This window comes from Labrus bergylta, chromosome 17 (genome assembly GCF_963930695.1).
Source record: "Labrus bergylta chromosome 17, fLabBer1.1, whole genome shotgun sequence".
Lineage (NCBI taxonomy): Eukaryota > Metazoa > Chordata > Actinopteri > Labriformes > Labridae > Labrus > Labrus bergylta.
The window spans coordinates 27,701,842-27,725,234 of NC_089211.1; the positions used below are offsets into that span (position 1 = coordinate 27,701,842).

General features: G+C 42.4%; 1 protein-coding gene across 6 annotated transcripts in view; it reads left to right on the top strand.

Annotated features, from left to right (window-relative positions):
* Nucleotides 1-8,255: 8,255 nt before the first annotated feature.
* The window catches only part of nrg1 (neuregulin 1), a 28,693-nt gene continuing 13,555 nt past the window's right edge, over nt 8,256-23,393 (top strand). For 2 of the 6 annotated variants that reach the window (XM_065965743.1, XM_065965744.1), the window contains exons 1-4: nt 8,256-8,465; nt 8,546-9,516; nt 13,708-13,846; nt 16,290-16,357. In XM_065965743.1, coding sequence (XP_065821815.1) covers nt 8,772-9,516; nt 13,708-13,846; nt 16,290-16,357 — 952 coding nt within the window. In that variant the 5' untranslated portion in view covers nt 8,256-8,465; nt 8,546-8,771. Of the gene's footprint in view, nt 8,466-8,545; nt 9,517-13,707; nt 13,847-16,289; nt 16,358-17,421; nt 17,481-23,393 lie in introns of all 6 variants that reach the window. The other 4 variants (XM_020659257.2, XM_065965741.1, XM_065965742.1 and 1 more) reach the window with 4 other exon arrangements.

Here is a 23,393-nt window from a genome sequence, read left to right on the forward strand (position 1 = left end):
AAGCTGACACTGTCCACAGACTCCATGACTTCACAGGGTTCAATAGAAAACAAATATCTTATAATAAATACTAAATCATTATTTTTCAATTGTCATGTTCACCTCATCGCTGTTGACATCAGTAAATATAAAACACAGACATTCCTCTTTTTGTCAGAACAGTAACATTAACTGTATGCTTTGTAATATTGATTTCTTCTGGATGTCTCATATTTATTTACAGTCTATGGATAAAACTTTGTTAATGTATTTCTCTGCTAACACTGACAAAGTCTAACTGCTCTGACAAATAACTAATAACCATAGTTGTATATTTAAAAAAGTGTAGTTTTAAGTCTTTAATAAAATATATGGATTGAATATAATTAGTTTTAACTGTGTTGTAGAAAAGTTAAATGTTAACTTACTGTTTATAGAGTTTTCTCAGGATGAGCAGGAATAGTTGATGATAGCAGCCTAGCTGTTAGCTATGCTGTCAAGTGGACTGCTAACGTCGAGCTGAATGGGCGGAGCTAAGTCCCGCCGGTCCCGCCTTACTGCTGTAGCTAGGTTGATCCGAAGTTAGGTTGAGACTGCAAATCCAATATGGATGCGGCCGTCGATTGGACTCATTTTCTGCCTATGTCACAGACGGGTCAGGGTTCGTCCAGTAATATTTACAGTCTATGGTCCTGTCCCTGCATCGATGCATTAATCTTCTAGTCTGCATTGCGATGCATCGATTAAATGATTAATTTCAACAGCCCTAGGCTCTACCTCCCATAGCACATTTAGAGACTGTAGGTACCACGAGCAGGTCTGATAACTGAAGGCTCTACCTCCCATAGCACATTTAGAGATTGTAGGTACCACGAGCAGGTCTGATAACTGAAGACTCTACCTCCCATAGTACATTTAGAGATTGTACCACGAGCAGGCCTGATAACTGAAGGCTCTACCTCCCATAGTACATTTAGAGATTGTACCACGAGCAGGCCTGATAACTGAAGGCTCTACCTCCCATAGTACATTTAGAGACTGTAGGTACCACGAGCAGGCCTGATAACTGAAGGCTCTACCTCCCATAGTACATTTAGAAACCGTAGGTACCACGAGCAGGCCTGATAACTGAAGGCTCTACCTCCCATAGTACATTTAGAGACAGTAGGTACCACGAGCAGGCCTGATAACTGAAGGCTCTACCTCCCATAGTACATTTAGAGACAGTAGTGTTGGGCCTCAGCCATGTGTGTTGGACAAAGGACTCAGGCCTGTATCACAGTTCTCAAGTCTGACTGGAGTTATTTTGGAGGCAACTAAACAAAGGAGTCTTAGCCCAGCAAACCCCCAACAGAAACTAACAAATAGGTGTGAAAAGTGGGGGGGAGGGGGTGTCTGAATTCTGTATCCTCATTGGAGGAGGCCTGAGGTAAACCCACAGGCAGCTCCAGTCTTTAAAAGCAATCACCAGGCATTGCTTCCTTCTCTTCAAGTGTGATCTGCCGACACCAGAGGATACCCTCTCCAACAAGATGGACTCCAGCATTTGAGACAAACCCTTTCCTCCTCTTGACTTACATAGGTTAAACTCCAGAGCTGAGGTTGCTCAGTATAGGTAGCTCTTCACATGCTGAATTCAAGCATCAGAGCATTCAGCTGACTACTTCCACAGCATATTTTCAGGAGTTTTGGGCGCAATCAGATGCTATCAGGTTCGAGCAAAAAGAAAAGTTTCTTTCCTTTGATTTTTCGTAAGACGTCATTGAACACAACTGGACAGGAGCGCTGAAGGAAGCCCACTGATCCCTGAATCCACAAGGACACATAAAGAACTCGGCTCCTGCAACCAGAAGACCCTATAGAGCAGGACTCTGGTCGAAGATCTTAATCCCGCTACCCTCCTCCTACATCTGCCACGAAGGAAACCTGCCTGAATCTGTTGATTTAACATTCAACAGAGTGACGATCTAACCAACTTTGCAACGATCACCAGGAGTTACCCCAAGTAAGAGCTTTGGTCTGGGCAGAAATAGTTTCAGAAATAGTTATGTTTCTTTTATAACAACTGATAATTATGCATCATTGTTGACGTCACATTCTGTTTATTATCTGTTGTAAGCTGCTGCATGTGTTTTATTGTAATGAACTGCTGTGTTCGTCTATGTGTTTAATGCTATGCTAGTTTACCTTCAGTCAACGGCTTTCACAATCAGAAAGACCAGTGTACCCACCGTTGAATCAAAGTCCGGCCACTGGCTTTCTGGTGTTTAAGTAACAGTTACTGAACTCAGCTCAGAGAGCTCAAACTATTTCAAAAGGCAGCCACACGGCTTCCTTTGTTGTCCACCATTTGTCACCATGTGACGAAGCCACATGGTGACAAAATGTCTCTCTCCACCATCTTGTTTTCTCTCTTTCTCTCTCTCTCTCATCTACATACATACACACACACACACACACACACATTTACACCTCATTCACAAGCCTTGCTTGATAATGTTTGTTAGATTAGTTTATAATAGTTATTTGTTTAATTAAGTTCATTGATTTTGGATTGATGTTGCTTTGTTTAAATAAATTCTGTTATAATTTAAGAGAGCAGTTGTTTGTGATTACTGGTGTATTTACATTGTGATATAAGTTGGGTGCGAAGGCTTTGTGTACGGATTTCACACCTTCAATTTATTAAATATAGTTATTCATTATTAATAATATTAGTAATTAAGTAACTAATTTGAGACTGATTTGAGTGATATTTTGGTTATATTTCCCTGATAACAGGGTGGTGCCCCAAAACGAGATTAAACATAGTTTAATGATATTGTTATTTATATTATTAATAATTAAATACAATTGGGGTGCGCTGGTGGCGCAATGGTAAGGGCGCGCGTCCCATGTGTTGAGACTCTCGTCTCAAGAGGTAGGCCCGGGTTCGCTTCCACCTGTGGCCTCTTTCTGCATGTCATTCCCCGCTCTCTCTCTCTGGTTTCTGACTCTATCCACTGTCCTCTCTCTCTCTGGTTTCTGACTCTATCCACTGTCCTCTCTCTCCCTGGTTTCTGACTCTATCCACTGTCCTCTCTCTCTGGTTTCTGACTCTATCCACTGTCCTCTCTCTCTCTGGTTTCAGACTCTATCCACTGTCCTCTCTCTGTATTGAAGGCACGAAAAAGCCAAAAAATAAATCTTTAAAAAAAAAAATTAAATACAATTATTAAAGAACATAACCAAAGTTGACTTCATACAACCCCAACAGTAGGTACCACGAGCAGGCCTGATAACTGAAGGCTCTACCTCCCATAGTACATTTAGAGACCTTGGGTACCACGAGCAGGCCTGATAACTGAAGGCTCTACCTCCCATAGTACATTTAGAGACCGTAGGTACCACGAGCAGGCCTGATAACTGAAGGCTCTACCTCCCATTGTACATTTAGAGACAGTAGGTACCACGAGCAGGCCTGATAACTGAAGGCCCTACCTCCCATAGTACATTTAGAGACAGTAGTGTTGGGCCTCAGCCATGTGTGTTGGACAAAGGACTCAGGCCTGTATCACAGTTCTCAAGTCTGACTGGAGTTATTTTGGAGGCAACTAAACAAAGGAGTCTTAGCCCAGCAAACCCCCAACAGAAACTAACAAATAGGTGTGAAAAGTGGGGGGGAGGGGGTGTCTGAATTCTGTATCCTCATTGGAGGAGGCCTGAGGTAAACCCACAGGCAGCTCCAGTCTTTAAAAGCAATCACCAGGCATTGCTTCCTTCTCTTCAAGTGTGATCTGCCGACACCAGAGGATACCCTCTCCAACAAGATGGACTCCAGCATTTGAGACAAACCCTTTCCTCCTCTTGACTTACATAGGTTAAACTCCAGAGCTGAGGTTGCTCAGTATAGGTAGCTCTTCACATGCTGAATTCAAGCATCAGAGCATTCAGCTGACTACTTCCACGGCATATTTTCAGGAGTTTTGGGCGCAATCAGATGCTATCAGGTTCGAGCAAAAAGAAAAGTTTCTTTCCTTTGATTTTTCGTAAGACGTCATTGAACACAACTGGACAGGAGCGCTGAAGGAAGCCCACTGATCCCTGAATCCACAAGGACACATAAAGAACTCGGCTCCTGCAACCAGAAGACCCTATAGAGCAGGACTCTGGTCGAAGATCTTAATCCCGCTACCCTCCTCCTACATCTGCCACGAAGGAAACCAGCCTGAATCTGTTGATTTAACATTCAACAGAGTGACGATCTAACCAACTTTGCAACGCTCACCAGGAGTTACCCCAAGTAAGAGCTTTGGTCTGGGCAGAAATAGTTTCAGAAATAGTTATGTTTCTTTTATAACCACTGATAATTATGCATCATTGTTGACGTCACATTCTGTTTATTATCTGTTGTAAGCTGCTGCATGTGTTTTATTGTAATGAACTGCTGTGTTCGTCTATGTGTTTAATGCTATGCTAGTTTACCTTCAGTCAACGGCTTTCACAATCAGAAAGACCAGTGTACCCACCGTTGAATCAAAGTCCGGCCACTGGCTTTCTGGTGTTTAAGTAACAGTTACTGAACTCAGCTCAGAGAGCTCAAACTATTTCAAAAGGCAGCCACACGGCTTCATTTGTTGTCCACCATTTGTCACCATGTGACGAAGCCACATGGTGACAAAATGTCTCTCTCCACCATCTTGTTTTCTCTCTTTCTCTCTCTCTCTCTCATCTACATACATACACACACACACACACACACACACACACACATTTACACCTCATTCACAAGCCTTGCTTGATAATGTTTGTTAGATTAGTTTATAATAGTTATTTGTTTAATTAAGTTCATTGATTTTGGATTGATGTTGCTTTGTTTAAATAAATTCTGTTATAATTTAAGAGAGCAGTTGTTTGTGATTACTGGTGTATTTACATTGTGATATAAGTTGGGTGCGAAGGCTTTGTGTACGGATTTCACACCTTCAATTTATTAAATATAGTTATTCATTATTAATAATATTAGTAATTAAGTAACTAATTTGAGACTGATTTGAGTGATATTTTGGTTATATTTCCCTGATAACAGGGTGGTGCCCCAAAACGAGATTAAACATAGTTTAATGATATTGTTATTTATATTATTAATAATTAAATACAATTGGGGTGCGCTGGTGGCGCAATGGTAAGGGCGCGCGTCCGATGTGTTGAGACTCTCGTCTCAAGAGGTAGGCCCGGGTTCGCTTCCACCTGTGGCCTCTTTCTGCATGTCATTCCCCGCTCTCTCTCTCTGGTTTCTGACTCTATCCACTGTCCTCTCTCTCTCTGGTTTCTGACTCTATCCACTGTCCTCTCTCTCCCTGGTTTCCGACTCTATCCACTGTCCTCTCTCTCTCTGGTTTCCGACTCTATCCACTGTCCTCTCTCTCTCTGGTTTCTGACTCTATCCACTGTCCTCTCTCTCTCTGGTTTCTGACTCTATCCACTGTCCTCTCTCTCTCTCTGGTTTCTGACTCTATCCACTGTCCTCTCTCTCTCTGGTTTCTGACTCTATCCACTGTCCTCTCTCTCTCTGGTTTCTGACTCTATCCACTGTCCTCTCTCTCTCTGGTTTCTGACTCTATCCACTGTCCTCTCTCTCTCTGGTTTCTGACTCTATCCACTGTCCTCTCTCTCTCTCTCTGGTTTCTGACTCTATCCACTGTCCTCTCTCTCTCTGGTTTCTGACTCTATCCACTGTCCTCTGTCTGTATTGAAGGCACGAAAAAGCCAAAAAATAAATCTTTAAAAAAATAATTAAATACAATTATTAAAGAATATAACCAAAGTTGACTTCATACAACCCCAACAGTAGGTACCACGAGCAGGCCTGATAACTGAAGGCTCTACCTCCCATAGTACATTTAGAGACTGTACCACGAGCAGGCCTGATAACTGAAGGATCTACCTCCTATAGTACATTTAGAGACTGTACCACGAGCAGGCCTGATAACTGAAGGCTCTACCTCCCATAGTACATTTAGAGACTGTAGGTACCACGAGCAGGCCTGATAACTGAAGGCTCTACCTCCCATAGTACATTTAGAGACTGTAGGCACCACAAGCAGGCCTGATAACTGAAGGCTCTACCTCCCATAGTACATTTAGAGACTGTAGGTTCCACGAGCAGGTCTGATAAGTGAAGGCTCTACCTCCCATAGTACATTTAGAGACTGTAGGCACCACAAGCAGGCCTGATAACTGAAGGCTCTACCTCCCATAGTACATTTAGAGACCTTGGGTACCACGAGCAGGCTTGATAAGTGAAGGCTCTACCTCCCATAGTACATTTAGAGACCGTAGCTACCATGAGCAGGCCTGATAACTGAAGGCTCTACCTCCCATAGTACATTTAGAGACCTTGGGTACCACGAGCAGGCCTGATAACTGAAGGCTCTACCTCCCATAGTACATTTAGAGACCGTAGGTACCACGAGCAGGCCTGATAACTGAAGGATCTACCTCCTATAGTACATTTAGAGACTGTACCACGAGCAGGCCTGATAACTGAAGGCTCTACCTCTCATAGTACATTTAGAGACCGTAGGTTCCACGAGCAGGTCTGATAACTGAAGGCTCTACCTCCCATAGTACATTTAGAGACCGTAGGTTCCACGAGCAGGTCTGATAACTGAAGGCTCTACCTCCCATAGTACATTTAGAGACTGTAGGCACCACAAGCAGGCCTGATAACTGAAGGCTCTCCCTCCCATAGTACATTTTAGAGACCTTGGGTACCACGAGCAGGCCTGATAAGTGAAGGCTCTACCTCCCATAGTACATTTAGAGACTGTAGGCACCACAAGCAGGCCTGATAAGTGAAGGCTCTACCTCCCATAGTACATTTAGAGACTGTAGGCACCACAAGCAGGCCTGATAACTGAAGGCTCTCCCTCCCATAGTACATTTTAGAGACCTTGGGTACCACGAGCAGGCCTGATAAGTGAAGGCTCTACCTCCCATAGTACATTTAGAGACCGTAGGTACCATGAGCAGGCCTGATAACTGAAGGCTCTACCTCCCATAGTACATTTAGAGACTGTTTTAAACTCTCAGGTATGAAACTCTGAGGTGTGTCTCATTGCTGCCCTCTGGAGGACTTTACACATCTTAACATCTCCTTTGTGTCATCTCAGGTCATGTGACTGTTGGTTTAAAATATAAACCTATGACTGAGGGAGGTGGGTCATATCAATTTTAAGCCCCGCCCTGAGTGGTCAGAATGGATGAAACTGAAAGCATGATTTAATTACGTAATCAATGTATTGAGTTATTATTGTATTATTTATGTTTTTTTATTTATTTATCATCCCTGCATGCTGATGAATGGTGATGTCACACAAAAAATGCACAAAGTGTTTTTGTTTGGTCCTAAGCCATGTAAACACAGACACACACACATACACACACACATAAACACAGACAAACACGCAGACAAAAAAACACGAGCACACACACACACACACACACACACACACACACACACACACACACACACAGGACCCATTAGTGGGATTAATTTTGTCTGAGAGGGCCACAGCTGATCTGACCTTTAGGCCCACGTTTAATCCTCCTCAGAAGGGTTAGGGTTCTGTGTGTGTGTGTGTGTGTGTGTGTGTGTGTGCGTGTGTGTAGAGGGGTTTTATCGACCATCTTTCTGTCACACTAAGAGGAAGTGTTAGTTTCGGGATCAATATCTCCAAAATGAACACTGTTTTATTTCAGACTGCAGAGATCACTTTAATTAACTTTCATGAACTTCTTTAAGAAGTGCAGCAGCGATATCTGACTTGATTGGTGCAGCAAACCGTAAACAAAATATATTTTATAAATTAAAATATGTATGTCATTAGGATGTATTTTTCATATATTAACACAAACAGTAAATGATGAAAGCACATCACTGCTGATCCCCCCCCTCCCCCCCCAGGATCATATGTCTGCTTCCCCCTCACAGAAACACACCCTGTGGTATCAGTGTTATCAATGGGGAGTGGTGCTGTGGGGGGGGGGGGGGGGGGGGGGCTACAGCAGTGTGCCGACCTGGGATTGGCTGCCGTGCACTCTAATTGGATCAAGTAGGAACTTGCTTAGCTGGATGCTTTGTGCTCGGATCAGAGACAGGAAGAGGAGGAGAGGGAGGAGAACGCCCTGCTATCACTGACCGAGAGAGACAGAGGAGGGGTGAGGGGAGGAGACAGAGGAGGGGTGAGGGGAGGAAAAGGGGAGTATCCCATCCTCTGCTGCAGCCCCCCCCTCCCTCTCTGTAAGTGTCTTTCTCTCTCGTTCTCCTTACTCATCTGTTTCTGCTGGCTGAGAGGAAGGGCACCTGCCGCTCCCTGATGATTCAGCGTTCAGCGAGTCGACTTCAGCAGACAGCATGTATCCGCAGTGCTTGGCCGTCCCGTCTTCGTCTCTCCAGCTGCTGCAGCTGCAGCCGGCCCGCCTCATGCTTCATCAAAGCTCAGGTGAGTGTGTGCTCATGTTCACTCTGCACTGTGTTCAACATTTAAAGAATCTTATCCTCGGCTTCTGTTTCTGTCTGCAGCAAATGTGAGGCTTGTCTTTATAGACTGATTCTGGTGTTTCCTCTGAGAAAGCATGAATAAGGATCTCCTCTTCCTCGTGTGCAGACTGTCTTCAAAGCTCAGAGAGTGTTAACAACGTTGTAATCTCCTAAAGCTGACCATGGAACACAAACAGGAGCCGACGGGACGCAGACAGACGCTCTGTGATGCTCTGGGTTAGAACTCTTCATCCTCCAGCAGGACAGGATGACTGAGGGCACGGACGACTTCTCTGCAGGGCCGCCCCCCCCTCCTGCAGCGGCCTCCCCCACCAGCTCGACTGTCGACACCGGACGAGTCCCGGAGGAGAAACCAAAGGAGAAACAGGAAGAGGCAGAGGAAGAGGAGGCAGCTGGTCAGAGCGGGGAGGAGGCTGCAGAGGGAGACGCAGAGGCCGGTGCTGATGATGGCGAGCACATGGGGGCTGTGGGCATCATGGCGTTGGCGGGGAGCTGCTGTGTGTGCGTAGAGATGGAACAGATTAGAAACTGTGTGCACTCAGAGAAAATCTGCATCCTGCCCATCCTGGCCTGCCTGCTCAGCCTCGCTCTCTGCACCGCTGGACTCAAGTGGGTCTTTGTGGATAAGATCTTTGAGTACGAACCACCCACTCACCTTGACCCTAAACCCATCGGACAGGACCCTTTCATCATCTCAGCCGACCCCACGCTGGGACTAACTGTGTCCGTCCCTCTCTCATCTCTTTCCCCCACCTCTCTAACCTCAGCCCCCCTGACTTCCACCTCCCTGAGCCCCTCCATCACAGTGGAACGTCATGCACTCACGTCGGGACATCCAGATGTTTTCCTGGAAGACAAATCCACAAGAGGGCCGAAGGTTCCTCCTGATCCCTCTGTGACCCTGAAGTACAACGCTGAACGTCCCAGCACTACCAAACAGACCCCCCACCCTCTGACAACACAGGAGACCAACGACATCATCCCAACAGTCTGTAAGTACCAGCTCATTACCACAAATGTTCACTGGGAGCTCTGGGAACACTGGGAGCTCTATGGTTAGTGTATATAAAGGTTACACATAAACTAAAGGTATATAAAGGTATATTAATGTATATAAAGGTATATGAAGGTATATAAAGGTATATAAAGGTTACACATAAACTAAAGGTATATAAAGGTATATTAATGTATATAAAGGTATATAAAGGTATATAAAGATATATAAAGGTTACACATAAACTAAAGGTATATAAAGGTATATAAAGATATATAAAGGTTACACATAAACTAAAGGTATATAAAGGTATATAAAGATATATAAAGGTTACACATAAACTAAAGGTATATAAAGGTATATAAAGATATATAAAGGTTACACATAAACTAAAGGTATATAAAGGTATATTAATGTATATAAAGGTATATGAAGGTATATAAAGGTATATAAAGGTTACACATAAACTAAAGGTATATAAAGGTATATTAATGTATATAAAGGTATATAAAGGTATATAAAGATATATAAAGGTTACACATAAACTAAAGGTATATAAAGGTATATAAAGATATATAAAGGTTACACATAAACTAAAGGTATATAAAGGTATATAAAGATATATAAAGGTTACACATAAACTAAAGGTATATAAAGGTATATAAAGATATATAAAGGTTACACATAAACTAAAGGTATATAAAGGTATATAAAGGTATATAAAGGTTACACATAAACTAAAGGTATATAAAGGTATATTAATGTATATAAAGGTATATAAAGGTATATAAAGATATATAAAGGTTACACATAAACTAAAGGTATATAAAGGTATATAAAGATATATAAAGGTTACACATAAACTAAAGGTATATTAATGTATATAAAGGTATATAAAGGTATATAAAGGTATATTAATGTATATAAAGGTATATGAAGGTATATAAAGGTATATAAAGGTATATAAAGGTATATGAAGGTATATAAAGGTATATTAATGTATATAAAGGTATATAAAGGTATATGAAATATATAAAAGTATGCAAAGGTATATGAAGGTATATAAAGGTATATAAAGGTATATAAAGGTATATAAAGGTATATTAATGTATATAAAGGTATATAAAGGTATATGAAATATATAAAAGTATACAAAGGTATATGAAGGTATATAAAGGTATATGAAGGTATATAAAGGTATATAAAGGTATATAAAGGTATATTCAGGCGTTGCATCTGCTCTGCGGGCTGGAACGTAAGTATCCTGTTTTCAGGACTGGTTGTGGCTGCAGACGTGTTGAGACTTGCAGAGAGCTGCAGAGCGGCTGTGACTAAGCTCTGAAATATTACACACAACAACGTTTGTGTTGAGACCTGAGGAACCTTCAGTCGGCCTCTTTAACTATTCATGCTCACATTGTACTGCAGTGATTTGGGCTCAGAACAGTAAGTGGGCGTTTTTATGGTGTTATTCTGAATATATAATGAGGAAGGTACCTAAAATGTGTGGAGGAACATTTCCAGTCATCTGAAACAGTGAAATCAATAAATGATGCAGGACACAGACTGAAACTCGAGGCTGTGGTACACAGAGACTTCCTGCTTTCTGCCCGTGCTCCATTTCAAGGTCAGAGTCGCTGGCGGCTAATTGATGCCCCCTGTATCCATCCGCCTCAGGAAAAGAAAACATCCCACTAATCAGTGTGTCTGCAGACCGCCATGACACGTCTGATGTAGTCACATCTCTGGGGTTTAGTCCAAGGAAGTAATTATCTCCAGTAGAGGGGGCAGTGTTGGTACTGTTAACATGTACAATCAGCTGGTTAACACTCTCACTGAGTCTTACTTTACTTAAGGGAAACTGGGTTTTCCTTTTCTGTAAGTGAGGTCACTCAAACCTAAGAAAGAGGCGTAACTGAAGCTCTGAGTCTGTTACTATGGTAACTTAAGCTGTGAGTCTGTTACTATGGTAACTGAGTCTGTGAACCTAGCCTGGTCGGGAGCAGGTTTTCTTCAATGAACCCCGGTTTCTCTCCATCTCCTCTAAGCTGGAAACACGGTTTCATTTCCTGGAGATTCATCGGTTGTCTGAATAAAGGTACAGGTTGTTTTAATATTATCTGGGAGGAACACTTTAAGTCAATAAAATAAATTGTTTTGTAAAACATGTTCTTTAGTCAAGGAGCCTCGAGATGAAGGGACTGCAGTGTTTCTCTGCAGGGAATAAGCATACATTTACATCTGGAGATGTTCATCTAATGAATGAACTAAACAGGATATAAGTAGAGGAAGTGTGTGTGTGTGTGTGTGTGTGTGTGTGTGTGTGTGTGTGTGTGTGTGTGTGTGTGTGTGTGTGTGTGTGTGATACCAGCATTATGTTGGGCCTAATGCACATTGAAATATCCACTCAATGATATTCTTTTATTTAATAGCCAAAAATATGATTAAACTAAGGTACTACTTTTAGCCGTGTTTGTTCTTATATTACATTTTGAGCTGCATTGAACCTAAATTAAATTACATTTCAGGTTCAACACATTTTCACCAGTTTTAACCTTTAATATAAGTATAAGGACCTGTAATTGTCACCTGTTGGCACGGTGAATCGTAGTATCGGGGCTATTTATTGTCGTGGTGCACGCGCTGAACACCAAGGGAACCTACTCAGAGTTGATTGAACTCAAATCAGCTGATCTGGAACCAGAAACTCAGAGTTTCCCACCTGAGGGTAAATCAACTGAGAGCTCAGGGTTAGACTTAGGGTTTGTTCAGCCGTGTTTCTGAAACGGACCCCAGGAAGTCAGGTCGAGGTCCACAGTGGTTTTAGCCTAGCTTTGCACAGTTAGCATTCTTTAGCTAAATGAAGAGCAGGGTGTTTGTGTAAATAGGAGAATATCACACAGTGATCTATTACAGATAATTGTATTTTCGCTGAGGGCTGCTGCACGGTGATGTGTGCTTTCTTACACATCTTCAACATATTTGAAATGACTGTTGATTGAACCAAAGTGACTGCCATGATCAAATGAAATATCTCTTCATCTTTATTCTCTTCAAAACAAAGTGAACAAGGCCAGAGGGACTAGAAACTGGCATTACCATTCCATCATAAGCTGAACCCTTTCTTCAGAGATACCAACACTGAGCAGACCAAACATCATGTTCACGTCTGTGGCACCTTTAATTTTTTATAATGTATAGGGTTAGAGATGTGACAGAAGCACTGCACACATCTACTTCACACCCGGCGCCGCTGCTCACCTGTTGTCTTGATCGAAGAGTCTTTCCATAAAAAAGGCACTCCTTAAAGTTGATTTACTCAACATTAGCTTGCGGTGTAGACCAGGCTGGCTGGGCCTTTCAAAGAGCCTCATTGTGTCAAAAACATGTATTTAAAGAAAACTGTGGGTCTGTACCATAAGTGGGAGAGAGAGCTCATACGGGAGAGTGAGGGACCGTGCCATCGCTCATAAAGATGGGCGGACAACAAACAAAAACTTCAATTGATCAGCTATTTAAAGTGTGTAATCTCTGGGGACAGACTGATGCTGAACAAACTGCTCCAACATGTGTCCAGTCTTCTTCACTGCTCTGAGTATTATAAACGATAAACTGGTAATAGACACAAGTCTACATCTGAACTGTCAGTGTGAAGTTTGACCTCTGTGTCAAATGTTCTTAAATCTGGACAAATACTGAATAAAATATGCTTTGCTCAGCACATAGTATGACGTCCTCAAAGAGAACGACTTCACTCAGCAACCACGATTCAAACTCAATAAACGGAGCCATCCTGAGCCCCCCAGGCGCTGCTGCATGTCGTCCCCCCCACTCTCTTCTCATAGGGAAGTGAAATGACATGTGTCCTTCATTTCCTGGCAGTAAAAGCCAAAATAGCCCAACGTAGTAATCTAAATAATAAAATGAGACTAAACTTGCAGCTCCAACCCCTGATGTTTTATTGAATGAAAAATGTGCTGGTTTAAATATGAATGTTTTAAAGTATCTTATATATTTAGTCCAACTGGTTTTACATTCAAATGAACCCAGTCTGACAGACAGTGAGTGTTTGAAAGACTTTTTCAGCATGCTTTACATTGGTTTTCACATTTACTGTCCTAACTCTATATAATGTACACTCTGTACCTGTGCTGTTCTTGCTGCTGTAATAACCTTTTGTCCTCTGCAGCTGCCACCAGCACCACCACTAAAGCTAAGACCTCCAGTCATGTGACGCGCTGCAGCAACAGCCAGAGGAACTACTGCGTCAACGGAGGAGAGTGCTTCACCCTTGAAATCATGCCCGGCAGCACAAAGTTTCTCTGCAGGTATGACTCCCAAAAGGTTCTAACAGTGACTGTGATTCAAGAGCTCATCTGAATGAAGGTGTATTTACTGCTGGGATGGGTTATGTCCTCATCATGTTCAGTAAATAACACAGGTGAGTAAAGAGGTGATTTAAAGGAAGAGCTGCTCTGAAAGAAACAAGATCTGCCCATATTGAAGCAAACAATACAATTATGATGAAATAAAGTTTGATTCAACCAGAAAATGTAGAAATGCGGGAGGGCGGTACATCTCAGTGATGTGAATTAGAGATGTTATTGTTAAGAAAGCTGCAGATAAAATGTTAATCCCAGCCTGTTACTGAGTTTATTCACTGCCAAATAATTCTCCATAATAGCCCTCAATCCCTGACCTTCAAGTCCAGCTCTCAAAAACATTGAACACTTTATTCACTGGGGTAAAATTATATTTCAGTACTGTAGCACTACTTTATAGAAACAATCAGAAAACAACCATACACATTTTAACATCAGCATCAGCACTGTACAGTGACAGAGGGGAAAGAGGGATTTATTCATCCATCCTTCCATTATCCAGCACTTATCCGGGCCAGGGTTGATTGTCAGCAGGCTAAGAAATGAGTCCAGACATCCTTCTGACCAGAAACATTTTCCAGCTTCTCCTGGAAGACCAAGGAGACTCTAGACCAAATCAGGGATTACATATAGGGTCTAGTATGAGTCCAACTATCTCAGAAATCCACCAAAGAATGGACAGAGGAGGATCCTGATCAGATACTGGACCACTTGTTGATGCTGCACTAAGCCATCTTTAGATGTCACTATCCATTTAAACTTCTTTTTGAAATAGACCCCGACATACTTCAACTCCCTATCTATGACAGAAACGTACTCCCCACCCAGAGAGAGCAAGGCTCTGGATACAATCAGAGAACCATGAATTTAGGCTTGAAGAGCTAAATCTCAATCTGGTGACTTCTTACTTGGCTGAAAACCACCCAAATGCCTGCTGGAGGTCTGGCCCAGCTTCATGTCACTAACAGATCCACACCATCTGCAAAAAGCACAGATGCCATTCTAAGGTTTCTAAACCAGATGTTCTTCCCAGTTCCACATTGAGATCTTATCCAGGAAAATCACAAAATCATTGACAAGAGACCGGCACCCACCAGGAACTTGTTTTCCTTTATTCTAAGGATGAAGGAACAGCACTTATTTGGCTATACAGGGACTGGATGGCGCAATGAAATTACCCTGATATTGCATATTGCCACAGTATCACCCGAAGGAATTAAGGGGGAATCACTCGTTGGCTAAACTTTCCCTGATGGTTAAGTAGTGTGCTTTGCTGATAGTTGGAACACAACATCAGGTCCCCTTTTTAAAAATGACAATCACCTTCTCGGTCTTGCACTCCAAAACTGTTCCAGACCTTCACACAACATTGAAGAGCCATGTCCGCCAATGGTTAGGGACAGGCAATTAAGTATTTTCAGGGAAAATCTGCTGCCTCTGCCTTCTACCAGGCTTGCACTACTCCATTGCTCATCTCTGCTGTCCACAAGGTGCAGGTATCATTTTTTTGCTCTTTCCAGCTGGCCCAGAATCAGAAATACTTTATTAATCCCAGGGGGAAATTGGGTTGTTACAGTTGCTTGCAGGGTGTATGATTAAGGCTCGATATGGACAAACATTTTGACTGGCTTGGGGACAGATTGCACTGTTCGAGTCCACTACACTCAGCCTGCTGCCCCAGCACACAACAGCAAGCAGGATAGCACTGGCCACCACAGACTCATAAAACATCCTCAGCATCTTCCTGCAGATGTTAAAGGACCTCAGCCTCCTCAGGAAGTAGAGGTGGCTCAGCCCTTTTTGTAGACGGCCTCTGTGTTCTTAGACCAGTCCAGTTTATTGTCCAAGTCCTCTCCTAAGTACTTGTTGTCCTCCACAATGTCCACACTGACCTCCTGAATGGAAACAGGGGTCACCTCTGTCTTTTTCCTCCTCCGATGATGTAAACCATGGATTACTCCTGACATAAAGGTGAAGACTATGCAGAGAGAGCAGAGGGAAAAAGCAACTACATGAGGAATATGGTGGAACAGATACAGCAGAAGAACATCAGAGGAGTCTGGAAGGACCTGAAAACCGGTTAGGGACCAGGAGTGAGTGAATGACATGAACATTTTCTTCAACAGATTTGATCAGCCATCCAACCCCGCTACTACCCATTCCATCCTGCTGCAACCACACATTTTCTGATGAAACTTCCATAGATGAGTCCATACAAGGGGGCAGAAGAGTGATTCCCTGCCAGTATCAGTATTGTTGTCGTTTTGTATCCATTACCCTTTGTTTTCTTGTGTGTCTGTGCTCCACCGTCTATGTGTTTGTCCATGTATTTTCATTTGTTTCACCTGTCAGGACTGTTTATGTCTCTCCCTCTCTGCCCATCCACCAGGTGCTCGGCGGGATTCACTGGGCACCGATGTGAACAAGCTGTGCTTAAGAAAGTCTCAGACCCAAAACGTATGTTTACACACCTGTATTCAATCCCACATGTCATTACTGGTGTTTCACCCCCGTCGCATTTTCTCATAGAACTGCAGGAGTAATTCATGTTACCTTTAAATGCAGAGAAAAATCTGCTGATGTGTTCCAAACTGATCTAAGGAGCCCGTTTCATGGCTCTAAAGCATTCAGATCTCATCTGCAGAGTAACTGAAACCTGCATGTACTCCAAATCCCATCAGACTCTATTTAGAGGTCATCCATAATTCCGCAAGGTTATCTATAGGTCATCCATAATGCTTCAAGGTCATCTAGAGGTCAACTATACTCTTCAGAGGTCATCTGCAGGTCATCCATGATATTAAAAGGTCATCTGACGGTCATCCATAGTACTCCAAGGTCATCTACTGGTCATCCATAATTCTCCAAGGTCATCTGTGGGCCACCCATGATACTCCAAGGTCTTAAAAGTCCAGTGTTCAGAGATAAAGTGAAGGTCATCCATGCTGTTAAAAAGTCATCTGAAGTCATCTGTACGGTCCAGAGCGTCAAACTTTAGTGGTGTAAAACTGAATCTGACTGTTCGCCCCACTCCTTACCCTCAGGAGCCAGAATTTTCCGGATCATCCTGCATCAGAACTTTTCAGATATTAAGACGAATGATTTCGTTGCCACATCAGTAGTTCTCATCAACATGGTGCAGAGGAGTCACTGGTTGATCAAACACAGATCTAACTTAGAACTTTGTGCTCTCTTACCATATTGGTCTATGTAATTAAATGGATGAGTCATGACTCCCTTTACATGTTGTGCGGTTTATGTACATGCACATTTCAGTCTGCAGCTGAGACATTGTTCAGAGGGGTTAATGTAGACCATTTCTCCTAAAATCTCTTGAAATAGGAGACAATAGTTCAGTTATAATAAAGGTCTAAGACTATAACTCAGTCTTACACACTAAAACTGGACTCTTTGGTCCACCTGGTCCTTCCTGTTAACACCAGTGATGATGATGTGGGTTTTTAACGTCTCTTTCATGAACTAACTCTTTGTCTCTTCTCTGTTCTTTCTTTCTTGCTCAGGTGTCCAAATGAATTTACAGGTGATCGCTGCCAAAACTATGTAATGGCCAGCTTTTACAGTATGTTTACTTCCTCATCTAACCGTTCTGTGATTGGAGCATGCTCAGTTACTGTGCTTGTACTGTTTGTGTACCTGTTCAGTCGTTTCCTTAAGCCGGGCGTACACTGTATGATATCAAGCTGGTTTAGACCCAATTTACGAGTTATACGACTCTTTTTTTTAAATTTAAGTTGAATTTCAGCCTGATCGCCCGGCGTTAGGTGTACAAGGTTCTTCACAATCCTTTCAAGGGTTTTTATTATTTAAAAAAAATCAATTAGTTGTTTAGGACTAGTGATGGGGTTACAATAATAATAATAATAATAATAATAATATATTTTATGTAAAGGTGCCTTCCAAAGCACTCAAGGTCACTTTACAAAGCAGAGATAAAAACAACAAAGTAACAAAATATATATACATTTAACATTAAAAAGACAAATTTACAGAATATAAAATTAAAGTTCCAGAGGACGGGGCAGAGTGGCTAAAAGCTCAGGACCCCGTGGTGGACAGGCGGGCGGTTGGTGCAGTGAGTTGAATGGAGGAAGAACACCTAAGAGTGTGGATGGGTGTGTTCATGTGCAAGAGTTCAGAGAGGTACAGAGGAGCGAGGTTATGGATGGCCTTACAGTTGAGGAGCAGAATCTTTTAGTCAATGCGATATTTAACCGAAGCCAATGAAGCTGCTGAAGGAAATGAGTGATGTGATTATTCAAGGGGGTTCTGGGGGATTATGCAAGTGGGTTAGGGGTAGGGTTATGTAACCAGGGTGTTAATGATTATGGCAGTACTGTAGGGTGAGATAGGAGGTTGAAACGGAGGAGTGGTCAACAGTGAGAGAAAAACTGTCAGGTTGAAGAGAACCTGAGGAGAAAATCGGTTTTGTCACTGTTTAATTTCAGTAAGTTGCAGGAGAAGCAGGATTTAATATCCTGTAGGCAGGAGGGGGAGGAGGTGGGTTTGGTGGATAGGTAGAGCTGGGTGTCATCCGCATAGCAATGGAACTGGATGCTATATTTTCACAGAAGATAGGAAGAGTAAGGAGATAGATTGAACAGAAGGGGGCCCAGGACAGAACCCTGAAGAACCGCTGTAGTGACTGGAATTGGCTAGTGTTTGAAGGTTTTGAGTTCAGTGAACTGAGTGCAATCAGAGAGATATGATTGAAACCCAGTTCAAGGGTGTTTCAGTGATTCCAATGGAGGCTAGTCTGTCAAGGAGTATGTTATGAGAGATTATGTCAAAGTACACACTTTTGTGTGAGCTCTCAGGTCATCCCCGACAATCAGAACTTTCAATTTGAGCTCTTTAATCATGAGCTGTGGTCGTGTTTCATAAATGATTCAGTCATAAAGTAAGAGAGGTGACATTCAACTACGACTTCTATACAATCATACAGAGTACGCCTGGTTAATTTGATTCATGCAGCCTGAAACTCTTAAGTTTCACTCCACATTGTGTGCCTGAATGCTGCATGTTTTACAAGTTAAGTCAAATTCCATCACAAAGGACAAACATTAATAGTGATTTGCACGTTTACCCCTTTAAACCCAGAGATTTAGGGTCTTTACTGTCAGTATGCTTAAATATGTAAATCCTGTATCCACACAAAGATGTGAATTATATCTGTTTCATTAGAGCTCAGTGTAAACTGTTGTCAGTAGAACGTTAGGGTTATGTTATTTTTAACTAACAGTCTGACAGGCTGGGCAGGGATTTAAGTTTTGTCCGTTAATTGACTAGTTCTTCCTCATTAGGACTTTTTACTTTCATTATTTATAAAATTGTGAAATTAAAGAAAACAGATAAATATACAAATGTGAGAGAAATGATTCCAAAAATATGAGAATTGCTGGTTCTCTGAAGAAGTTTAAAACTTGGTGTCAAAAACCTTTTTACATTGTGCAGCACGGAGAGAAGACATTACAGTAGTTCTCTGAAGACAGTCAGGCTCATACTGCCTTTAAAGACCCTGACACACTTCTAGTCTGTATAATAGGATCTGATGGTCAATAGTGTCAAAAGCAGCACTAAGATCTAATAAGACGAGCACAGAGAGAAGTCCCCTGTCTGAAGCTAGAAGTAGATCGTTTGTAACTCTAACTAGTGCAGTCTGAGTTCTATGGTGGACTCTAAATCCTGACTGAAACTTCTCAAATAAACTGTTGTCATGGAGAAAGTCACACAGCTGTTTAGCTACCACTTTCACCAGGATCTTTGAGATAAAAGGAAGGTTGGATATAGGCCTGTAGTTTGCTAGAGTTCCTGAATCTAGAGTAGGCTTTTTAAGTAGAGGTTTGATTACCGCTACTTTAAATGACTGTGGTACATAGCCTGCCAGTAAAGACATATTGATCATATCTAATATAGAGCTGCTAAAAAAGGGAAAGACTTCTTTCAGCAAATGATGTCTAGGAATACATGACTCTCTGTCAGCCTGGCTATAGTGTTGAGGTATCTACTTAAGATAAGATAAGAAAAGATCAACTTTCTTGATACCCCATTGGGCAATTATTTTGTTGTTGCAGCAGCTCAAATAAACAAGACTTTTGTTCACACTTTCATCATTGAGACTGATATGAGAAGAATCTGGTTGATCTAGTACTTGCAAAAATAACTTCTTAAAGTTAAGTTTGATGGCCAATCTATGTTAATCTGAAGTCACTTTTGAGGGTAACAGTAAAAGTGAAGGTGGGTTTTTCAGACATCGCCGAGGAGAGGAGGGGTCAGTAACACCTCGACCTTTGGTCTTAGGGTTAGGGTTAGGGTTATGTGGTGAAACTATCAGTTAAACCCAAAACAAAACTATGTAGCATATGAGTAAAAGTGATGTAATCATGCACCTCTTATCATGTTTTTACAGAATAGAAAAGGACATAATGTCACAGCACACACAACATTCAAAAGTTATTTTAGGCATCTTAAACTTTCTCACGAAAAGATGTTGTGTTTATAACTCATTAAGTATTAATTTCAGTTTCTAAGATCACTACAATGACTTTTTTTCTATATGATTCAAAGCTATAGAGGACACTAATAGAATAGAATAGAATAGAATTACTTTATTGATCCCAAACTGGGAAATTGTGGCGTTACAGCAGCAGGTTATCCAACACACAATATGAGTAAAAAACACAATATTAGCAATCTAAACACAATATAATATTAACTACAAAGTGAATAAGTACTAAAAGATATCAAAAATAAGAATGTGAATATATACAACCAGGATTTAACTAAGCATTACTAGTCTGAAATAGGAAGATTAAATATGGAAGATTGAATGTACATGTGCAAAAACAGAGTCGTAGATGATTATAAATTAAATATGAAAGATTTAAATGTAAATGTGCAAAAACAGAGCCGTAAATTAAATATGAAAGATTGAAGGTAAATGTGCAAAAACAGAGTAGTAAATGGACATTATTGACATAAGTTAAAGTGCATGAGTATAGCCATATTATAAGCAGAAACTATACAATATAAAGGCGAGTAGACAGCCAAATGAGGTGAACATGAGTGCAGGGATAATTTGTAAATTTAACATGTGCAGAACAGATTACAGTATGGAGAGACAGTTATTATCATGATGACAGTTCTCTGCTCGCATGAGGTGAGCTGTTGTACAGAGTCATGGCCTTCGGTAAGAAAGATTTCTTGTGTCTGTTCTTGTGACAGCGGAGGTGTATCAGTCTGTTGGAGAAGCTGCTTCGCTGTTTGTCCAGTAGGGTGTGCAGAGGGTGATCAGGATTATCCATAATGGATAACAGTTTGTTCAGAGTCCTCCTCTCTGTCACCACTACAAAAGAGTCCAGCTTGCAGCCTATCACAGAGCAGGCCTTCTTAATGAGTTTGTCCAGTCTCTTAGTGTCACCAGCTCCAATGCTGCTCCCCCAGCAGACCACAGCAGAGAACAGTGCACTGGCCACAACAGACTGATAGAAGATCTCCAACATCTTGCTGCACACGTTGAAGGCTCTCAGCTTCCTCAGAAAGTGGAGTCGGCTCATCCCCTTCTTGTACACATCCTGAGTGTTGGCCTTCCAGTTCAGTTTGTTGTCTATGTTGACACCCAGGTACTTGTACTCCTCCACCACAGACACGTCCTCTCCCAGGATGCATAGCAGTGGTGGCTCTGTCCTCTTCCTTCTGAAGTCGATCACCATCTCCCTGGTCTTATCCACGTTCAGAATCAGGTGATTTCTTCCTGTCCACTCGACAAAGTTATCCACCAGCTCTCTGTACTCCCCCTCTTGCCCATCATTTATACACCCAACCACCGCAGAGTCATCAGAAAACTTCTGCAAGTGGCATGACCTGGAGTTGTACTGAAAGTCAGAGGTGTACAAGGTGAAAAGGAAAGGAGACAGCACAGTACCCTGTGGAGCTCCTGTACTACTCTCCACCATTCCAGACTGAACACTGCCAAGTCGGACAAACTGTGGTCTGTCTGTCAGGTAGTCAGTAATCCAGGAGGTGATGGACGAGTCCACACCCATCAACTGCAGCTTCTCTTCCAGCAGTTGTGGCTGGATGGTGTTGAATGCACTGGAGAAATCAAAAAAAGTGATTCTCACAGTGCAGCCGTTTCCCTCCAGATGTGAGTGAGCACGCTGCAGCAGGTAGATGATGGCATCGTCCACTCCCAGGTGTGGCTGGTAGGCAAATTGTAGAGGGTCAAGGGATGGTTTCACCTGTGGCCTGAGGTGGGTCAAGACTAGCCTCTCTAACACTTTCATCACATGAGATGTGAGAGCCACTGGTCGATAGTCCTTCAGATCAGATGGTGTCGTCTTCTTTGGGACCGGGACCAAGCAGGACGTTTTCCACAGCACCGGTATCCTCTCCTGGCTCAGACTCAGGTTGAAGAGGTGTTGCAGAATCTCAGACAGCTGGCTGGCACAGGTCTTCAGAACCCTTGGGCTGATGCCGTCCGGGCCTGGAGCCTTGCTGATGTTTAGTTTCTCCAGCTGTCTCTTCACCTGGCCAGTTGTTAGAGTCGGGGGGGGGGCAGGAAGTGCACTCCTGTGGTGCGGGGCCAGAGTCCAAAGAGTTCACCATGGGGGGTTGGGAGAAAATACAAAGGGAGGCTGTAAGGTGTGGAGTACAGGGGTGTTGTTTGAGGTGGGTTAGATTACAACTTTTTTATGTTATTGCAGCTGTGGCACCCTGTGATCGAGCTGGTCTCATATATGGAATATTTCATTGATTATATTAACTTATAAATGAAAGTCTGAAAATGTATCCTACTTTAATTCAATGTCCTGAGTGTGTGCATGAAGAAATCACTCAAAGCTGCATGTCCACTTGTACAGAATTCATTGGCTACAAGAAACTATATACAAAATAGAAAATATCAACACAGTCACGTGCAATAGGCTGAAAGAGAACAGGGGGAGGCACCTCCTTTCCACTCCAACCCTCATTGGCTGTAATAGGCTGGGAACAATGAAGGTCTTAATTAGCCAAATGCGGTGTACGTCAAATGTCCAGAGTGAGGCCAGCATTTTGAAGTAATGCAGTCAAAAAAATGCAGCAGGCTGTGCTTGTTGGATTATTATGATCAGGAGAACCGACAGCAAACATTGTTGATTGTTTGTCGTTGGTCTGACAGATGTGTAGATTGTAGCAGCTGTGGTGGTCTGACAGATGTGTAGATTGTAGCTGCTGTGGTGGTCTGACAGATGTGTAGATTGTAGCTGCTGTGGTGGTCTGACAGATGTGTAGATTGTAGCTGCTGTGGTGGTCTGACAGATGTGTAGATTGTAGCAGCTGTGGTGGTCTGACAGATGTGTAGATTGTAGCTGCTGTGGTGGTCTGACAGATGTGTAGATTGTAGCTGCTGTGGTGGTCTGACAGATGTGTAGATTGTAGCAGCTGTGGTGGTCTGACAGATGTGTAGATTGTAGCTGCTGTGGTGGTCTGACAG